Source organism: Panthera pardus, unplaced genomic scaffold (assembly GCF_024362965.1).
Source record: "Panthera pardus isolate Hobbes unplaced genomic scaffold, ASM2436296v1 HiC_scaffold_21, whole genome shotgun sequence".
Lineage (NCBI taxonomy): Eukaryota > Metazoa > Chordata > Mammalia > Carnivora > Felidae > Panthera > Panthera pardus.
The window spans coordinates 34,335,196-34,355,888 of NW_026526777.1; the positions used below are offsets into that span (position 1 = coordinate 34,335,196).

Consider the following 20,693-nt stretch of genomic DNA (forward strand, 5'->3'; position numbering starts at 1 on the left):
GGAGGGAATCTTGGAGAAGTCCCAGAAAAGGGAAAGGGGCGGCCCCTACCCTGAAGCTCCATGGGAAAAGGGCGGGCCAGAGCGGGCTGGACTCACTGCTCAGCGATGATGTAATCCCCCGGCAGGGGGGTGCAGGGCACCCCAGCCACCTGCACGTGGTGGGCGATCTCAGAGAAGTCCAGGCCCAGGTTCACGCCATGGATGGTCACTCGAGTCCCTCCTTCAGGTGGTCCAGACACCGTCAAAATCTGCGGGAGGGAAATGGGTCACAAACCTGCTGGGCCACAGAGGAGGCCCTTTTTGTAAACCAGGGAGTGCTTTGTAATTGTCACATGCTATTACTGCCACCCCTACAGGCTAGACACCATAGGGGTAATGGTGAATACACAGGACATCAGGAAACTTGCCCTCCAGGAACTTCTGGTCCAGGAGGAAGAGATAAAAAGGGAGCCATACATAACGCTCCCTGATGCAGGGCACGCACACAGTGATAAGGTAGATTCGGAGGGAAGCTGTGGGAGTCCAGAGGAGTCCAAGATTAGGTGCTGCTTCAGGGGTAAGATTCAAGATGGAAAGTGTGTCGGACATGGGCTGCAAAAACACAGCCCAGGATGCATGGCAGAACCATGAAAAAGATAACTTTAGGATCTCCCAAATTTTCCTGGCTTCTCATTAACGAGGATCATGTATCTAGTTATTCATTTCCTAATTCAGTCACCAAATGCTGTCTCATTTTGCTCGGGCCCAACGGCAGAATCAGGCTCTCCCAAGGTGTAAATTTCTCTCTGGGATTAGATCAGGCTCTTGGAAAAATGCCGCTCTTTGGGACAGAACAGATAGATCCCAGCGAGTAAGTTTATCCTTTGTGGTCCACAGTTATCTGAAGGAGGAGGAAATTAGAAGTGAACTCAATCACTGGAAGCAGGCTCAGAGTATCTTATACGCAGATTCTCGTACAACTTATACATACAGTTATAAAAAAAAGTCCAAGGCTCTTTTCACTACACTGTAAGAAAGGCAAGACAGGGAGGGAAGGAGAGAGGGAAGGGTGGGTTGGTCAAGGCCAAGAGTCTACCAGAATCTCCCAGATGGAGGGAGCGTCTGGGCAGAGTTGCAGCCCAGGACTTTCTGTGCTTGAGCCCCACTGGGAGCCTCCCATTAAACCCTGTTCATCCTGGTGGGACACCCAGTGGAGCCAGTGTGCCCTGGGGCAGAGATGACAAGTCAATACAATGAAATGCTATAAAAGGTTCTGGAGACTTTTCCCTCCTCTCTGTTCCCCAAAGGGGCACTGCGCTCTTCCTGTGATGTGGGCACCATGAGTTGTACAACCATCTTGGCCATGAATCCCCAGGTGACAGTGGGCAGAGAAGACACGATCGTCGGTAGGAGGACTGGAACAGGCCTCCCTCTCTGCCAGGCCCACTCCTGGGCTCTCGGGAAGTTGGGTGCACAGTCAGGATTCGAACTCAGACTTCCTGACCCCCACCCTCTTCTTCAGTTCTCACACGGTGGAGCCTCCTTCCCTCCCTGGGGGAAGGAACTCTCTCATTGGAGGGCCCATTTCACCCAAGTCACCTTGTCTGAGGCTCTCACTACCTTTTCTGGGAATAAAATATCCCACCTCAGGAATAAAAATAAACAGGATTCATGAAACAAATCAAGGGTGGGATAGTGGAGGCAGCTCAGAGGCATCTCTGTGTGTTGGGCGTGAGTGGGGGGAAGAAGAACAATTTGGAGAGAGAGAAGCTGGCAGGAGGAACAGGTAGCCCCACAGCCTTCCTGTCCCTGGGGATTCTGAAATTAACCAGAACCGGATCTTGTCTGTTGCACCCTCCCCCCGGTGCCGTTTCCTCTGCAACCTGGGCCTCCCGGGCTCTGTGAGATGGACCCTTGTTAATGAGGACCAGGGAAGGGGATGTTTCCACGCCCCTGCAGGAGACATCAGTAGGAAAGAATTTGCTTTGAGCAAATCTGACTGCCCGGGTTCTCCTTTGATCCACTTGAATGAGCCCCACTGGCTCCTCTCACCCCTCCCCCAGCCACCTGGAGGACAAGAACCCACCTACCAAAAGTAACTGGCAAAACTGTGGGGATTGGTTTGCGCTCCTTCCCCCACTTTTATTTTTAAAAATACATTCTTTTGCTCGCTGCAGTTAATTACAACCTTTCAGAAAAACTGTGAAACGAAATCTTTCTGGAAAAGCTAAAAATATTTCCATCTTGCAGGTAGTGCGTGGGGATTGGATTGTGGATAGTTGGCGGCATTGGCAGCTTCTGCGAGGCCGCTTTCTTCAGCTGGTAAGTCGCTGCAGTGTCCCCTTCTGACATTCAAGGGCTGGGGTCCGAGACATGACCAGGGTCACTTGGAGGGGTTTGCAGGATCCATTTGCCAACACAGAGCTGCTCAGAGGCATACGCCAGCTTATATTGTTTAGAGACGAAAGATTATTATTATTGTTATTATTTTTTTTGTCATTAGCAAGTGTTATAATCTTAGCATGAAGACGCATGCCAAAGAGATAGCTAGTCTGGGGTGTGGAGACACCAGCCTGATCACTTCTAAGCTAGCTTACCAGCTGCTGGAATCCGAACGTGGAGAATCAGAGTCCTCCTAGGTCATTGGCAAATACCTGGGGAATACTGGGTCCCCGGGGTCTTCTTTCCCACATAGCATATGCTATGCACCATGCTGCCAGCACCTGGGGCAGGTGGCAAAGGAGTCAGGGGTCAAGGCTCTAAGTAAGCACCCCGTTCTAGGACTTACAAGGGACATAGCTTATATCTTCCTTGCTTCGAACAAAACTGATGTGTTAAAGTCAGGATTTTCCAAACATAGATGAGGTGGTGAGCATTTGATTTGCAAAAGGATTCCCAAGGTCTCCATTAGGGATGACTTTCAAAATCTATATCGTTGGCACAGACCTCTCTCCTGAGCTCCATATCCATATATCCAATTGCTACTGGACATCTCTACTTCCCCATGTGTGTCCCTCAGGCACCTCAAATTTCACCATGTCTAAAAATGAACTCTTAATTTTTCCTCCTTCCACCCCCAACCTGATTATCCTCACAGATTCTCTTTCAAGGTTAATGGAATCACTGTGCACCCAGCCAGGAACCTTCCAAGTGGTTTCAACGGATTCCTCTCCCTCCCCTACCACGTACAATAAATAACAGTCACCAGGCACTATGAGATCTTACTCCCTGGCATCTTTGGAATCTGTGCCCCGCTCTGTCTTCCTGAGTCGGTGTTGAGCACAGGTCCCCTACCTCTCACTCACGCTAACGGCGAGGGTTTCCATGTCCTCCCATTAGATCGAACTTCCTCCTACCACCAGGTGACCTTCACGAACACATACTTGGGCAGGTTACTAGTTGCTTGCTCTGAAAACCCGTAATGGCTCTGACCACTGTTAAGGCAAAGTCCCTAATTCCTGGCTTGGCACTTGTCCTTAAAGGTTGTTTTTTTTTTTTTTTTTTTTTTAATATATATTTTTTAATGTTTACTTTTGACAGAGAGAGAGAGAGAGGATCCGAAGCAGGCTCCAGGTTCCGAGCTGTCTGAGCACAGAGTCTGAGCTCATGAACCACAAGATCGTGACCTAGCCAGAGTCACATGCTTAACTGACTGAGCCACCCAGGTGCCCCTGTCCTTCAGGTTCTGATCTTCGTTAATTCTTCAGTCACATCTGCTCTCTTATACTATGTCCATGTTCTACGCAGATACCAGTGGTTCCTGTCCACGCAATGCACTTCAGAAATCTCCGTGCCTTTGCACCTCACTTGCTCTCCGCCAGCTTAAAATCAGAGTGAGTCAAGGTGGAGGTCTGGGCTCAGGGCATAAAGGCGCAGAGAAAGGTATCCTGCAGGAAACATGCCCTAACGACCTGAGGGCTTCGAGGAGACTCTGAGAATGAGTACAAGGGCCTTGATGTCCGTGTGGTGGTCTGGGGTGGTAAAAACCCAGGCATCCTATTTTCCTCGTTTTTCCCAGGACCAAGTATTGGGGAGAAGCTACAGAGGGGAGGCTTGGTGGAAAATGACGTATTCTCCAGAGAGAACGTGAACAGGATCTTTTAAGATACCACTTCGGGGGCGTGGGGGAGAGGGGAAAAATGGGGGATGGGCTTTGAAGAGGGCACTTGTGGGGACGAGCACTGGTGTGGTATGGAAGCCAATTTGACAATAAATTATATGAAAAAAATATGTACCACTTCGGACCAGGCAGCGGGGGTCCCAAGTCTACCCTGGAGATTGCCCACAAAGGCTCTCTCTCCCAAGCAGCGTTAGATTGCAGAATGGTCAGTGTAGCATCTGCAGAGCTCGATTCTCTTGGGAGAATGACACGGGTCTATAATGAGGCAGGTTGGTGGAGTCCTCTGCTGGCAGAACTACAAGGAAGGCCTCCCAGATCAGGCAGTAGTGGGGCTCCAGCAGAGGTGAGGGTGAAAAGGCAGGGCGGGAGTTAGATAGATTCCCCCCCCACTGACAGAGGGGAATCAAGACAGGGCTGGGATGGTGACCAGATCCACAGGTCTTGGCTTCTGGTTTCAGATGGCTCTTGGGCTGCTGGCTACTGCGGGGCAGGGAAGAGAGCCCATCTGAGACTTGGGTAGCGTTGGTGCAGGGAGAGAGTAAGACAGACTAGAATTTGAATTTTCCCTCTGACAGGCATGAGCTATGTGACCTTCAATCTCCATGTCCTTATCAGAAAACAGATAACAATGCTCCCCCTCACAGGGATGTTCTGAAGGTTAAGGAAGACAACATCTGGAAAATCCCTAATATGACGGTGGTTTTAGAGGGCGGGTCTTGACAATTGCAATTTCCTCCCTGGTGTTCCCCCTGCACCTGTGCCTTCCCAGATCACAAAAACATGGGATTGGTGGTGTTGGTAGGGAGCTTAGAGATGATGGGAATCTTTTCTGTTCCTCTGGAAGGAGGCCAAAGGGACCTGGGAGCTTAGATGCTGGAGTGATGAGGGTAGAGAGAGCTGCCCGGGGGCTGACAGGAGAGAGCCTGAGCTTGTCCATGCTGCTGAGGACAGGACCTTGGCTTTGGTGGACTCTGGGCCCTGCACAGAAGCAGACTCTGAGCCAGACATCACCCTTTCACCCAGAATAAATTGGGGGAGGACACAGGCCCTGTCTGGAATGGTCTTCATTCTTTCTTCCCTCCCTCTTTGCCATTTCTTTTTCCCCTAGCAATCAGCCATTCTGGGGTAGGCACAGCATTTCACAATGAACTCAGTGAATTCTTCCAGGAAAGTAATTCTGAATGAGACACCCACACAAACAAATGGTTTGACAGTCTGGGATGTGTACGAGTGTGTGTGAGTGTGGGTAGTGAGGGTGTGGAGCGATGGGGAGAGGAGCTGGGAGCCTGTAAAATCAGCTGGGATCTTGAGATATGGACCACTTCAATCCCATGCTTTCCAACCCATATTATACCGTGGACAGGAAATCTGACTTCTTGCCTGTGGACCTCAGAAGTAGGTGATGAGGTAACGATGTGCTCAGAAGCAAGTTGCTCTTGCTGGGTGGGGGTGAAGGGGGTTCTCTCACCCCTATGTTCTGTGCCGACTCCCACTGTGCACTCCTCCCCGCCTACTCCCCAGAACTCTAGTTCTCTTACGTATCTCGTATGCTCCCGGGGACAGCTAAGGATCCCCAGGCCCATAGGGTCTAAAGGCGATGTTCCATCCCCCCTGCCGGTCCAGCAAGTCCACTGACAAATGCCTACCTCTCCTGCAAGGCTCTGCTGAAAGATGCGCCCCTGTGATGCTTCCTCGGACCCCCTTGGGCAGATTCGGTAGCACCTTCTCCTACACTCCCTCGGCCCTTCGTGAACACGCCCAAGAAGGTAATGGCCCCGCCGGGCTGTAAGCTGCTTCTTTTCTCAATGAGACAGTAACTATCTTGGGACAGAGACAGTCTCACTTTTGCTTAGCAACCTGACACTTAGCACACGGCCTGCAACATGGCAGCCTTCGGTAAATATCCCCCGTTCTCTGTTACTGGGAAACGCTGGTCCCGCCAGATTGTAGGACAAACTGTGTTCTATAATGACAGCTGGAAGAATGGAGGTGTCTGTGCGGCTGGGGAGTGATGTAGTATTGTAACGGAATCTCAAGAAGTCCTTCCTGCAATCTCTCTTCCTTCAATTTAAGCCAATTTCTGGTGTGATTCCTCATTGAATGGAGGACTGAACAGCTGCCTCCTCATCAGACATCTTTCAGATACTGAAGACAGCAATTAAGTCACCCCTGGCCTGTGCTTCTGTAATTCTGTTAGCCCTTTGTTGGAAGATCTTGTTTTCTAAACCCTTTGATCATTTCAGCTGCTTTCCTTTGGACCCTTGGACGTCCAGGCATCCTCTGAGAGTGTAATGACCCAAAGTAGGCTTGTGGCTTGAGCAAAGGCCTGCCGGGTGTGTAGTAAGGAGGGCCTGCGCAGGTGACTTCCCTCCGCTTGTCACATACACCATTAACCAGGCCAGCCCTGGGCAAATCCCAGAGGGAGGGGAAATCTTGGTCTCTTTCCCAGGTGTCTTTTCTGTTCCCCCTCCCTGGGGTCCCTTCCCCTATTTTAGGTACCTCTCACCCTGCTAGTCTCTTCTCCCTAAAGAAACCTTTATTTGCATCTTAATGGGAACTTAAGTTGTGTTATTACCTTGCCTTAAGAGTACTGGCCTTTTAGCCCATTGTAGGATGAGAAGTTTGTCTCTGCGCAGCATTCAGAAGGAGAATGTGGGAAAGGTGTTTGGGCAGAGGGCTCAGTCCAGCAGCCTTACACGGTGCCCCGGAAGCAGTTCCCGACCGTGCCCGGGTATACAGGTGACTGGTCCACATCTAAGCCAAGTACTCTATCCGCTGATCGCAAGCCAGGATGAGCAGACAGTGGGATGTGGGATGTGGCTGGCGTGTGCTCATCGTAGGGGGGTTCCCAGTCTCCCGCTGGGCCCTCTCAAAGCCTCCCGGCGCCTCTTGTTGGGGAGCCACCTCCACACCCACCCAGACCCCACCTGCCAGCCGCACAGCCCGACTGAGCCCCACCGAGCTCCAGAGCACCCCAGCCGAATCTGGGCTCCTGCCAGACTGCGACATGTTTGTTTTCCACCGTGGGTGCCGTGACCTGGAAAGCAGCCGCCGCGACGCTCCCCTTGCCCTGATTCTCACAGCCACTAATTGAAGGTTCGGAGGGAACTGTGCCACAAAGCCGCCCAAGGGCTACGGCAGATGCAGCCGATTAATTACAGCTGGGGAGCTCCGAGGGGCTGCGCCGGGGAGCGGAGAGCGAGGTGCCCCAGGCCTCAGGGCTTGGCAGCCCGGGGAGTGCCGCCGGGGCCACTCCGGAGGGCGGAGCTGGGGGCTCCTGCGGGCTAGGGGTTCGAGGGGTGACAGGATGACCCCTTCTTGTCCGGGAAGAGACCCCTGGGTCATCAGCGGTGGGCACTCACGCCCTAGCCTGCTCGTGGGTTTCCCTCTGCTGAGGTCCCCCAGCCCCTCCCCCTTGGCTCAGGCCAGAGCTTGCTGCTTTCCAAGAAGCTCTGCCCCTGGCTCTGCTGGTCACTGCCTTATCTCTGAGCTTCTGGGAGCTTCCCCCTCCCTCTTCTCTGTCCCTGCCCCTGCGAATGTGCACACGCCCCCTTGGGCCCTGCCCCTTCGTCACCTTGCCCCGGGCCCATTCACGTTCAGCCTCTCCACGTGATGCCAGGCATGGGGACCACTGGCTTTCTTTCCATCTCTGCAGCAGGCTGGATAAAGAGCTGGGTGCCAGCCCCTTTCCCCCCTCCTGCCCCGTGGACTGAGAGTTCTGTTTTCCTAAGTGAGCCCAGGAAAAAGAGTATACGGGTCACACGTGGGGCCTCTAGAGCCAAGTAGCTGAAGGTTAACTGCTGGTTCTAGAACTTTGTAGCAGTGTGACTTTGCTAAAGTTGTCACCCCTCACAGTGCCTTGGTTTCCTCATCTGTAAAATGGGGCTAAAGCTCCTACCTCGTAGGTTGTCGTAAGGTCTACACGAGATAACGTAAGGTGCTAAGTGCAGTTCTGAGCGGCAGATAAGCGTTCAGTGAAAGTTAGCTATTATTTTTCTTATTGCTATTTTATGATGAAGAAATCTGGGCAGAAGCCAGGCTAGCTGGAGTCCAGAGAAGTGGCTGGTTGCTGTAGAGATGGCCCAGCATGGTGTCGGCTGCCTCTCCCCTGGGCCAGTCCAGCGCTTTGCCGGTCTCCAGCAGGCTGTCAGCACCCTAGACTGGTCTCCTTAAGAGGACATGGGAGAGAGTGACATCAGAATCTCCCAGAGCAGCCCGGGGGGCGGGTGGCGGGGGGGGGGGGTCCCAGAGAAGTTGCTCCAGGAGGGACCACCCCCAACTGACGGACCTGCTTTGTATTAAAAATTCCTGTGTCTGAGACGGGGATCAAGAGGGTTCTGCCCCAAGTGGCCCCCTAATCAGGACAAGCCAGTGAGGACACATCGGGGGTATATAGACAGCTAATCCTCTCCTGGCTAATCCACTTACTCCTTTCCTGTTGCTTAGAGTTTTCCTGACTTTCAAGGGCAGTGGGGCCAACTTTGTGCCTAAAGATTTTGATGGCCTCTGGGCTCTTGGCCAGAGACACCTGGAAGCTGGATGCAAGACGGCAAGTCGTCACATCCTTTTCCAACTTCGGTGTGTGTGTGTGTGTGTGCGCGTAAGCACACGTGTGCATGTGAGTGTGCACACTCTTCACGGTAGGCCAGAGCCCAGCTGATAGCTCTGAGTCTCTGGCCTCGGTGGCACCAGCTCTCCTACCCGGCGCGAATCCTTGCTGGCTCTGTCTTAGCTGATAGTACATTCAAAGCCTAATTGTTATCTCAGCAGAGTAACTCCATTATTCATCCTGACACCGTCCCCCGTTAGCTGTTTGTTGCAGTGATGTTATATTAATGAGGCCTGCAAATAAATGAACGGGGAGATCAGAGCGCTGACTCGTTTCTCAGGAAAGCTGGCTGACGTATTTATTTATTTGTTAGGAACTTTGCAGCGAGTCTTCCTGGCCCTGGGCAGGTGGCTTTTGGCCTTTCCTGCAGAGATTTGGTGCAGCCTTACAGATAAATGCTTGTAAATGTCCAACTCCCTGAACAACTTCACAAATGCATTCACAACAGAAGAGTCCAGGGTGGGGGGGGGTGCGGGGGGAAACCTACTTTAAATTATTTGGGCAAATGGAGAACAGAAGGAATGCAAGAACAATGGATCATCTCAGACAAATATTGTCTCAACTATTGCTTAGGCTTGGTTTTAGAGAGGATGTACATGGTTTTCTACATTCGCTTTTCTTTCCCAGGTACACACACCTAAGACAGTGTTAAAGAGAATTTGTCCTCCCTGAGCGTGAGCCAGTGAGGGGACTGGGTACGCCAGTGACACTGAAATATTCACAAAGTAAAATCTATGATGTGGTCAGTGGAGAGATGACTGCAAAACCAGCATCCCTACAGCCTGGCACCAGTGTGCCCTTACGGGGCGACACGGCAGGTGACTTCAGACACACACAGGGATATTCTCTGGTACCCAGACGGTGACAGGTTCCTGGTCAATCCCTGAGGACCCCAACACTGGAGATGGGTCCCTGGCGTTTCAAGCCAGCTTTGTTTATTCTTCACCGTGATCTCTACTGTCACCCGCAGGTGCGAGCCACCTGGCCTCCATCCTCTGGGCTCTCATCCAGCTGAGATGCTTGGAAAGAAAGAACTACCAGGCTCGATAATTTCCTACTTTCATCTCAGCCACCATCCCGCTGACAGGCACCATCAGAAACCAATGAAATCAAGTCTGATAACTCTCATAAACATACATAATGAAAGTCACATCCATCCCGTACAGGTAAGAAGGAGTCACCCTAAGTTTAAACACAACCCCAAAATGCACTTCCTGCCCCCTCACCATTCATAGGATCAAGTGTAGACCTAATTATGTGTAGGAAGACAGGCTATTTTAAGGCTCAACACAAAGGGTAGCCAGTGCTCCCAGTTTTTCTGGCATCTCTTGAGGCCTTCCAAGAGAATGCCAAGATATTTTTGGTCCACTTGGGGTGGACTGAGGTGGAAAAGTGTATAGCCAGGGAAGATCCCTTTATCCCTCTGACCAAGACAGGCGGTATGTGTGGTGGGGAAAGTCTGCATTCTGGAGTCGGAAGGTCCTGGTTTTGAGTTTGCTCTGCCACTAACCAAATGGGTGACTTTGGGCAAATTATTTACTTCCCTAAGCACTGTTTCCTCAACTCTTAAATGAAGGTAACTGTAGGTATCTTGAAGGATTGTTAGGATGAGTTGATATGCAAAGGTCCTGGGGCACAGTCGAGCCTGACTGTTATTATTAATACTCCCAGAACTAGGATATGGATCATCTGTTCTGGTCCCTGGCCTGAGGTAAGTGTCCTCATTAGGTGTCAAGACCTAGATCCCTGGTGCTACCCTCTTTCGAAACGGGAGACAAAAGCAAAGGGTGTAGATTAGAACTTTCTGTCTTAGGCCCTTTGGAGGAAGCAGAGTGGCCTGCAGGACAAGCAGATTCCAGCCTCTTCCAGGTGGCTCATGTTGAGGGATAGGCTGGGGCTTTGCAGTGAGAGGCTGCAGCCCCTGCCTCCCCTCCCAGACCTCGCCTATCCACGCGATAACTTCCAAGGCTAGCACAGCACATATCCAGTAGTCGCTCATCCAATGAGGGTTTATTTACTGCAATGCTCTGTTATGTGTTGAATTTTATCCTCCTCAAATTCAAGTTAAAACCGTAGCTCCTGTTACCTCAGGAAGTGACGTATTTGGAGACAGGTACTTTCCAGAGGCAATCGGGTTCAAATGAGGTCGCTAGTGTGGGCCCTAATCCAATATGGCTGAAATCCTTATTTAAACAAATAAAAAAAAAAAAAAAAAAAAAGAGACAGACACAAGAAGGAAGGTCATGAGAAGATGCAAGCGGAGATGTAGACGATGTGTCTACAGGCCAAGGACACCACAAGCCCCCAGAAGCTAGGGGAGGGGGCACGGAGCAGATTTTCCTCACGGCCCTGAGAGGGAGCCCACCTCCAGCACCTGGACCCGGGACTCCAGCCTCCAGAACCGTGACACAATTCGTTTCTGCTGTTGAAGCCACCCGGCTGGGGGTGCTCTGTCCCCGCGGCCCTCGCCGACCAACGTACCCACTTGGAGTGGAGACCTCTGTCACCTGAGCTCTAGATCCCCTTGAACCTTCCTAAATTTTTCTTCCCAATTACATACTCGGTCTCTTTCCCCTTTCTGCCCAATTCTGCCCTTTGCAGCTTCTCCGAAAATGCTTCTTCTGAGCCTTCCTTTCTAGGGGGTGGCTTGCGATGTCCTCCCCTTTGGGGTCCTGGCAGGTCTGGAGGCGCAGCAACGTGGTGGGCCAGGCATGTCGCGGGCTTTCCCGAACCTCTGCGCGTCTCCTGTTCCTGGGGTTGAACAGGTGACAGGTGCACAGACGCCAGGATGACGGTGAGGACGAGAGCAGCTTGGGATGACTCCCACGGGGGACAGCATCATTATCACACCACGGGCTGACTGGGAAGGAGCAGACGCTGGGTCCTGAGGGGGTCTCTAACCTGAAGTTTATATAAACTGGGAAATTCGGGAGGCTGTAAGACTTGTCCTACATGAAGCTGTCACAGGAGACGGGTCTCTCGGGGTGGGCTTGGTTGCCATGGACACAGTTGGGTAAGAAAGGGTTAAGGAGGAACACAGCGGTCTGGTCCGCTCAACTCAGCTGGAGCCCACTCCTTTTCCTAAAGCAGGACTCACTTGAGGTCATCTCGTTGATTTCCAGGCCCCTGAACAGGGCAGTGCCCGTTCGGGTCCCCACTGGTTTCCAGCATTGGGAATTCTGCTGTCTCCAACAGACACCACGAGGCCCTCCTAGAATCCTTCCCCTTTTCACCCCTCCAGAAGGATCTTCGTCGTAAATGGCTCTTGCACGTGGGCCTGCAGTTTTGCAGGCACACATGCGTGAGGCCGCACATTTGCAAGGCAACGGCCAGAGACAAGGGGGGAGGAACATATAGAAGGGCCTGGGTCTCACAGAATACGGATTATTAAGAGATTAAAAGATTAAAAGATCTGTGCCAGTGTCAAGGAAGTAGCCTGGGAAGCTACGGTAAAGAAAAGGAGCTGATTCTTCTTCAAAGTTACTTTTAGCAAAGGATACCTTTTTGGTTAAGAGATGCCACAGACACATGAGGCTGCTTTTTTCCCATTACTGGTGACATTATCTTTGATCACCTCGTATAGGTAGTGTCTACCAGCTTTCTTCTCTGTAAAGTTACTATTTTTTCTTGTTGTAATTAGTACATACCTTGGGAGGCGATGGCTCAAGATGGCCGACATCCTATTTTTCACCCTACTTTCATTCACCAATTCATTGGCCTTTTTTCCTGAAATAATTATTACTGTGAATTTTGCCAACTGATGATTTTCTATTTCCCTAAGTCCTTTTACATGTTTCAGTTAGACTTCTAATATGAAGAAGGGTTTCCTTTCTCCCCCGTTAATTGTTTCTTTATATCTATAAGGACCATAGATTCTGATCTTATTCTATTGCTAAAGTCAACTAGTATCATTATGTATTTTCTTGCACAGACGGGCCCAGATTTGGCCCCTGGGGCCAAATCAAGTTGGTTCCTGTGCCCTTTTGACATGTATTCCACATTTTTTTTTTAGTACTCCTTGCCAACAATATATACCCTAAATTAAATCATAAGGAGATATTAACCATACCCAAATTGAGGGATATTCTACGAAACAACTGTCCCGTACTCTTCAACAGTATCAAGGTCATGAAAGACAAAGAAAGACTGAGAATTAGAGCACTGAGGAAACATGATAACAGAATGTCACATGTGACCCTGGATTGGATCCTGGACAATCAGTGGGGCAACTGGCAAAATGTAAATCAGGCATGTATATTACATGGCATTATTGTATGAATGTTAATTTCCTGATTTGGATAATTGCACTGCGGTTATGTAAGATGTTAATTTTGGAGAATCTGGGTGAAGGGTATATGAAAGTTCTTGGGACTATTTTTGTACCTTTTTATAAGTCTAAAATTATTTCAAAACTGAAAAGTTAAGAAAAACTTGAAGATGACTTTTACAGGGGAAGGAGGGTAGGCTGAGGGAAGGAGACACAAAATGAAAGAAAATATTCCTGATAATAGTGAATACGATATTCCAGGCCTGGATCCTCCCTCTTACATGTCCCGTCCAGAATGATGTCCCCCTGCGTGGCTTGAGACACAGCATGGATTTGTCTCTCCTTTTCCCCAAAGAGTATCTTTCATTTCTCTATAGCCTCTGTTTGAAAAAAAAACGCCAACAGGAGACCCCACTGCTTGGGGCCTCCAACTCCTGCTGTTAACGTTCACTGGGAAAATCAATTACAGCCTAATTACCTCAGGGGGTTAATTAGCATCATGTAGCTTGGGTGTCCTCTGTGAAGGGAGCAGCCCGTCAGTCCCTGGTCAGTGAGCAGGGGCAGCACGGAGGCAGAGATTTCCCAGGGAGAAGCCTGCCTCAGGGCTGGGAAGGCGCCCCTGCCAGTCGGGGAGTAGACGGGATGGCAGCAGCCAGGGTTGGGGGAGGTGAGAGGTGCTGATGGAAGCAAGTCCCTGCCTAATCTAAGCTCCCCTGTACCTCAGGCGAAGAGACGCAGAGACGCAGAGACGCAGAGACGGACAATGGCAGCTGCAAGATTTACAGGGGGGAACATGTTCTCAGGCCAGCGGTTGCTGGAAATCACTAGAATCAGGGAGAAGGCAAGGAGCCCTGAGCAGCTCAAGGAGCCGGCTGTCTGAGGGCAGAGGCTGGGGCACCACCAACCAGAAGTTCCTGTAAGCCCTTGCCCAGCGAGGTAAGGGCACAGGTTGGAGTCAGTGGGCACTATCACGGTCGTGCCCAAGACAGAAACAAAACTGAGGAAGCCTGATGCTCGACGGACAGCGTCTACACCATCATAGCATCTTCCCACCAGGATGAATGAGAACCTAGGCGGTGCCAGACACAGTGTTGTGCTTTCCCTCGGGTATGCCGCCACGTGGGTGGATGGCATCTGCCTGGCCTACGTCAGCTAGGAAGGAAGGTTGGCTCTCAAGGAAGAGGACACCTTGCTTCCCATTCCACATCACTTGGGCAAATCAGAGACTTTACAAATGGCTCTATAAGGAAATAAATCTGGACTTTGATACTGGCTCTGCCACTTATCTGGGGCAACCACTCTACTCCTCTGAGCCTCATTCTCTTCATCTGTAAAATGGAGGTGAGACTATATGCCTCCCATGGTAGTCACGGGATTAAACGAGACAGCGCCTAGCACCCTAAAGAAACACTCACTCCATCTTCAACCATCTGTAGGTTAGCAACACTCATTTGCTCTTGAGGGGTGTCCTTCTACTGATCTGGAGTTTCAACATGGTCGCAGGGATGCGCCAGGAACTGCTCAATACACCGTGACATAAGCGAGGACCCAAGGTGCTTTCTGCGGCTAATAAGGAAAACGAGCCGGGAAAAAGGGCAGCGAACCCCACTCAAGGAAGAGGCAGGAAAGGAGCAGCCCGTCGCTGCTTTCTTAAATGAGCAGACCACAGTGCTACCTGCCCAGGCCTTCTTCACTCCTCATCACCATAAGGAATGTGCAATAAGTTTCAAACCACGAGTGACAGTCGGTGACTAGGGAGCCGCCGAGAGTGATGAACGCGTAATGCACCCAAAGTTAAATACAACTGTTCCTCTCCCCGGCCATTCAAACCCCGAGCAGCTGCATTTTCATCCGCATCATCTATTCATCTTCCTTCGCAATTTGCTATTCAGGAAGCATCATTTTTTCCCCCCAGGATAATTAATTACCTATTTCCTTCCATTAAAATGCACAAACAAATTGGGACAGGGAGTAAATCCTGGGAAACGGCACCGTGGCCAATGTAGCGCCTGCCTTGACTTTCTTCTTCCGTGTTCAACTTTGCAACTCTGAGCTAATTGCAGCTCCCCAAATCGCATTTCTGCTGAGAAGAGCTAAGCCTGCTCTCTAAAACGTGCACCCATCAGGCAGCCAATTTCCCGTCCCCACCTGGCTCTGCCCGCCTGGCAGTGGGGGCTGGGCTGGCTCTGCCTCCCTTGTGTGCACGTGCACACGACGTGCACGCACATTCAGGCACTGGCCCGAGGACACACATCCAGAGGCTTGTCATTTGGGCCTGGACAAGGGCCATCGTGGCGCTCAAGAGAGGCTTCCCACACCCCACATTAAGTGCTCTACACTTAACAATTCTTCCCTTTGAACTCCTCTCCCGCTACCCCCCGCCCCCGCCCCCACCCCCACCCCGGGCCGGCGCCTGGCCATCCCTCCCCGCTCTGGGAAATTGCTGGACTCACCTCGGTGATTTGGGGGTTGGAGCACTTGACGTTGTGGCTGGACCAGTCGAGCCAGGGGCTGGAGAGGCTGGCGCAGTGGGGCTGGAGGGTGCACCTGCGCTCGCCGCTGCACCAGCCGCACTCGAACTTCCGGTCGGCCTTCAGGCAGAGGCCGCAGCTCTCCCGCTGGGCCGCGCACTTGTAGAGGTGGACTGTCGAGACAGGGGGTGACACGATGGGATTCGGGAGTGCTCTCACAGCCGGGCCTCTTCTTGGAGGCAAGACAGAAACCGCCCCCCAGCACAGATAACACCAACGATCACCATTATCATCGCAAGAATCACTGATGGCGGATTAATACTAAACTGAGCCTCATAGTGGCTGAAAGGGACTATAGAAAATGTTACTTAAGAGTTCTGGCTCCGGACCGAATTGTGTCAGGGCTTTGATCGTGGCGTCACCACATTCCGTGACACAACGTAAACTCCTTGAACCTCGTCCACTTAATGTGTGATGGGGGGTTGGGGGTGACCGTTGCTTTTTTGTGAGGTTTGACTGGGGTGCTGTGTATTAAGTGCTTGGCACAGTGCCTTAATACCCCTGATGTGGCACACACACTTATTCTCTCTTCTGTGAAAGTCACACTACATTCTTATGCACAGTCTTTCTTCCTCACGTGTGGCCCTCATCACAACAGGTAAGGACTCATTTCCCCATTTCAGATACAAACAAAACTCCAAGAGGTATATCATGACTCTCGAAGCTTCCTAAGATTAGTGCCCCAAGCTGGGGTTCTGATATTCCAACTCTGTGGGCGGCTGGACTGTAGAGCCTGAGAAGAGAGAGGCATCCCGTCCATACACTGGGACCTGGCTGGTCTGGGAGAGAGGTCAGCCCGGCTTCAGGGAAGACCGGGGGGCCTGCAAAGTACAGGCAGAACTGACGAGGAGAGAAAGTCCACCCAGCCCTGTTCCTGGTCCCCAGAGAGGACAACCTGGCTGCATAACAGGTCACTTTGGGAATCTGCAGACCTTCTGCCTTTGCTTTTGTCTCTTACTGATTTAGAAGCCCTGGACCGGCCAGTCAGCAGAAATGTCTTTTGGGAGCCTGGGGCTCAGCTGTTGCCTGCTGATGTTTTGAATTCAGAATCTTGAGTAGAATGCTCAGAGACTCATTTTCAACGCTCCTGGTCAAGCAGACATAAGCTTTCAGGACTGGGGCCTGAGGGCCTGTGCTGGAGGTCAGGTTCAGGCCCCAGGGGAGGGGCATTTTTTACTGCTCTAGTCCTCATCTCCCTCTGCGATCCCAGCTGTGGGGAATACATTCAAACATCCTCATGCCCGAGGCTTCTTACGGTAAAGTGCGGGGAACGGGACTCTTCAAGTGAACCACGACGTGGTGAGCATTTATTAACGTGCACAAATGGTCCACATCTAACACCTCATTTGGTCTTCATGATGACCCCAGAAGGAGGGCGTCCCTTCCTGCCTTTCCCAGATGAGGAAATTGGGATCAAGGCAGAGACAGTAAATAGTCTGAGTTCATCCCTCACTAAGTGAAAACGCCAGGAGTTTGAATCCCGCTTTCTTGGATTCTAGAACCCAAGTCTGTATACACCATGGCCTTCTCCACCCAACACGGTGCACAGCTTCCAGAAACACTGGGCTCTAGGAGGGATGAAGGTGGAGAAGGCAGTGCCCGCACACTCCCAAGTTGTTGAGTGCCACCAGGGGGGGTTCTGATGAGAGAGCTTGGATGTGGCTGTTTTCTTCTAAGCTCCAGGTGCAAAGCCAACCTCTGGGAACTAAGCCCGGATCCTCAGCAGGGAGAATGTCTATCTCTCAGCAGTGAGGAAATTTGGCCTGGGTATTGAGAAGTAGAACAGAAATCTCCCTGGTTCCATTTCTTTCTCCCAGCCAAAGTGGTATCGATTTCCATGACAGCCTGTGGGTGGGGGCCTCTGGTGGCCCCGGCCCCTCTCTGCACCCACGGGCAACCATCAGGCTGACGGAGAAGTTGGGGCAGCCCCAGCTACTTGAAGTGTAGTGAGACGTGGCTCATGGTAAGGGAGAGGGGTCTCGGGGGGAGAAGGCTTCATGCCCTACGGTGGTCTGAACCACTGGAAGGACAGTGGTCTGTCTGGTCAAGCACGTGCACTCTGAGATTGGACACCCTTGTTTTGCATCCTGGCTCTAACTTTCTGATTCAGCCTATTTTTTTTTTCTTTCCTTTTTCCGTTTTACCGAGGTATAACTGACAAAGAGAAATCATAAGATATTTAAAGTTATTATACTATACCATAATGATTGGAAACACATATCCATAGTGAAAGGGATCCTCCCACCTAGCTAATTAGCATACCCATCACCCTACACATACATAGAGAGAGAGCAATTACAAATATGTATTTAGGTTTTACTCTCTTAGCAAATTGCAATTATACAAAGCATTGCTCTCAACTACAGACACCGTGGTTTCCACTAGGTTCCTCAGACTTTGATCACCTTAGAGCTGAAAGTCTGCACCCTTTTACCAACCTCTTTATTTCCTCCCCGCCCCCGGCAACCCCTTTCCTACCCTCTGCGTGAATTCGACTCTTTTTTTTTTTTTTTTTTTTTTTTTAAGATTTCACTTATTTAAGTCTTAACAGTCTGGAATGCTTCGTGAATTTTCCCGTCATCCTGCTCAGGGGCCGTGCTACTCTGTGCACCTGTCCGATTTCAGGATATGTGCTGCCGAGGCGAGCACTTTGGTCCATTTCTTAGCCTCTTTGGGTCTCAAGTTTCCTTATCTGTAAAATGAGATTCATACTAGTACAAACATCTCAGGGCTGTTACGATTAAGGGAAATAATCCCCCCAAATCACGTAGTGGATGCCTCCCCACCGCAAGCGCTCACAATATCGGAGTCGCCTTTGTTACTCTTGAGAGCAGGGTGGCATGTTGATATTTGCCGTGTGGCGGGTACGGCTGGCTACCTGGCACACGGGAGGAGCTGCCCATGAGTTTATAGGGCCATAAATAAGGGTGGTCCTCATGGAGCGTCCTTCTCAGGTCAGCCCAGCTCCACCCTGAGCTTCCTGGCACTGTCCCCCCCTACCCACCTCAGGACCAAGGGAGCAGCCTTAGAAAGCTTTGTGCAGCGAAGGACCAAGGACAGGGGAACCAGACCCGAATTGGAAACAGAATCTCTATTTCTCTGGAAACTGGCAGGACATTCCTGCTTGCTGCTCTCCTAGGTCAGGTTCTACAGACACTTCAAAGTCTCTGGGAGCCGAAGAGAAAAATGCGATGAGCCGGCAGCTGCCTGGCGGATGCTCTGGTTGTAATAAAACAGGGTTCCCAACAGGACTCCTTTGATGGCTCCAAATGTTGCTTTAGGATCCTCTGAAGAGTTCCGCTGACAGAGGGAGCGTATTATTCATGGCACCGCGGCTGGCTGGCTCTGATCCCTCCAGCCCCGGTCTTTCCCGGGGTCACGAAAAGATCAAAAAACTCTGCCCGGAAGTAGCCGCTCACCTTTCAGGTCCTGCGGGTTGTCGATGATGAAATTGCCATTCCACACGACGGCGAAGTCCACAGCCAGGTTGCTGATGTCCATCCCGTCGTACTGGTACTGCGGGGAGAGGGGCAGAGGGCACATGGCTTGTGAGGTTCCCTATCACACGGGGTTGCTGGCATCTCGGGGGACCAGGACTACGGCAGGAAAGAAACCAGGGATTCTGGCTCCCTCTGGGCTGAGGAAGGAGCAAAGGGAGAATCAGGGGAACCCCTTCTGCTGCTTGAATTATCCCTATGGCGCCCTCCCCGACTCCCAGTCACTAATGCCAACAGGATCCAGCCAAACCCCTTAGTTTGGTGTTCGGTGCCCCCTATAATCCAAATCCAAGCTTACTTCTCTTCCACTGCCCTCCTGCAGAAATCTTTGATGCCTGTCTCCAAACACACCTGCCCCGGCACCTCTCTGGCTCTTTTCAGTTCACATCTTGTGAAGAATGCCTCTCTCTCCCTACAGCCTCCACCCTTCAACTTGCCTGTATTCTTCCAGTCCAGCCCACACTCGCCTTCCCCAGGTGCTTGCTCTGACATCCCTGCCGGCCCTTCCCCACCCTCTCTGTCCCCTAGCATTGCCAGTCCCTGTCTCTGTCTTCCCAAGAGCTTGTCTGCCTCTTCACATACAAGTCCGGTCTCTGCAGCAAGTTCACGTACTGCTCTGCGAACCCCACCAGGGTCCTGAGGACAGCATGTGCACAACAGCCAGGGGTGCAGCGGTGGAGGGGGGCTGGGCACCGCAGGGGTCTCCTGGCTGCACTTGAGCTTTATTTCAGCCAACAGCCCACCAGGGAAAGTGCTCAGAGCTTCTGGTCACAGATCTGATCAGCCCGACCATTAAAGGCTCAAGCTATCCGCTCTGTCTCCCATGCTGGTCCCACAGGGGACTTGTAAGCCCTTCACACGCTTCAGAAATCGGCCCTCTGGTGGCCCAGCCCCTGCCTCTGGTGAAGAAGACCTCTGGGAATCCCCTTCAGAGACCCGCCCAGCCCTGGCCACTCGGGGCATGTCATGTTACTGTCCGCCCTCTTGACCCCGGCCCTTCCTGCCACCTTCCTCCCTTTGTCCTGTTGCATTTTTTTTTTCCTCATCCCACCTTCCCCTTGCACTTGGCGGCCTTCCACCGATTACAAATTCTATCAAGCGCCTGTGACCTGGGAATCTGACAGCCGCCTGATAAGAAGCCCAGATTCTCTTTATCTCTCCCAGGCGAATTAGCTTCCCTCAACACCTTTGTCACATCACCCCCCCCCCATCTCCAGCTGACCCCCCATAGTCAGAGACAGGAGTTGGCAGATAAAAAAGATCTTCTCTGGGCTAGTATTATAATTAAACACCTCGTGCTCTCTGTCTGGCATGCAGGATTGGTTTAACCCTTGCTGCTCTGGAAGTTCACCGCTCTCTCCTTCTCCCCTCTCCCCCCTCCCCTCGCGCCATTCTATTTCTGCTGAGCTCCTGGCCCAGTTTCCTCTGGGTTATTCCTAAGTGGGGAAGGGGGCTTGCGGTGGAGTCCACCGGCTTTGGCTGAAAGTTCACTGAAGGCCCAGAGGTCTCCTTAAACTCAGAAAGGACACAAAGCTCTCAACTTCCGCCATTAGGGCCCGCACAGAACCCCGCCTCCTCTGTCACCATGACCCTGCCCCGCTCTGGTTGAGGGGCGCTAGATGCTTGCACACTCCTCTGTTCCTGGGGCCAGCCTGTGGACCCGGAAGGTTTCTGGGAAAGGGGGAGGGTC

General features: G+C 51.6%; 1 protein-coding gene across 2 annotated transcripts in view; it reads right to left on the reverse strand.

Moving 5' to 3' along the window:
• Positions 1-20,693, reverse strand: part of PLXNA2 (plexin A2) — a 206,575-nt gene that overhangs the window by 33,923 nt on the left and 151,959 nt on the right. For both annotated transcript variants that reach the window (XM_053909121.1, XM_053909122.1), the window contains exons 9-11: positions 18,926-19,022; positions 15,429-15,619; positions 97-248 (exon numbers count right to left, since the gene is read on the reverse strand). In XM_053909121.1, the coding sequence (XP_053765096.1) occupies positions 97-248; positions 15,429-15,619; positions 18,926-19,022 (440 nt within the window). The remainder of the gene's footprint in view (positions 1-96; positions 249-15,428; positions 15,620-18,925; positions 19,023-20,693) is intronic.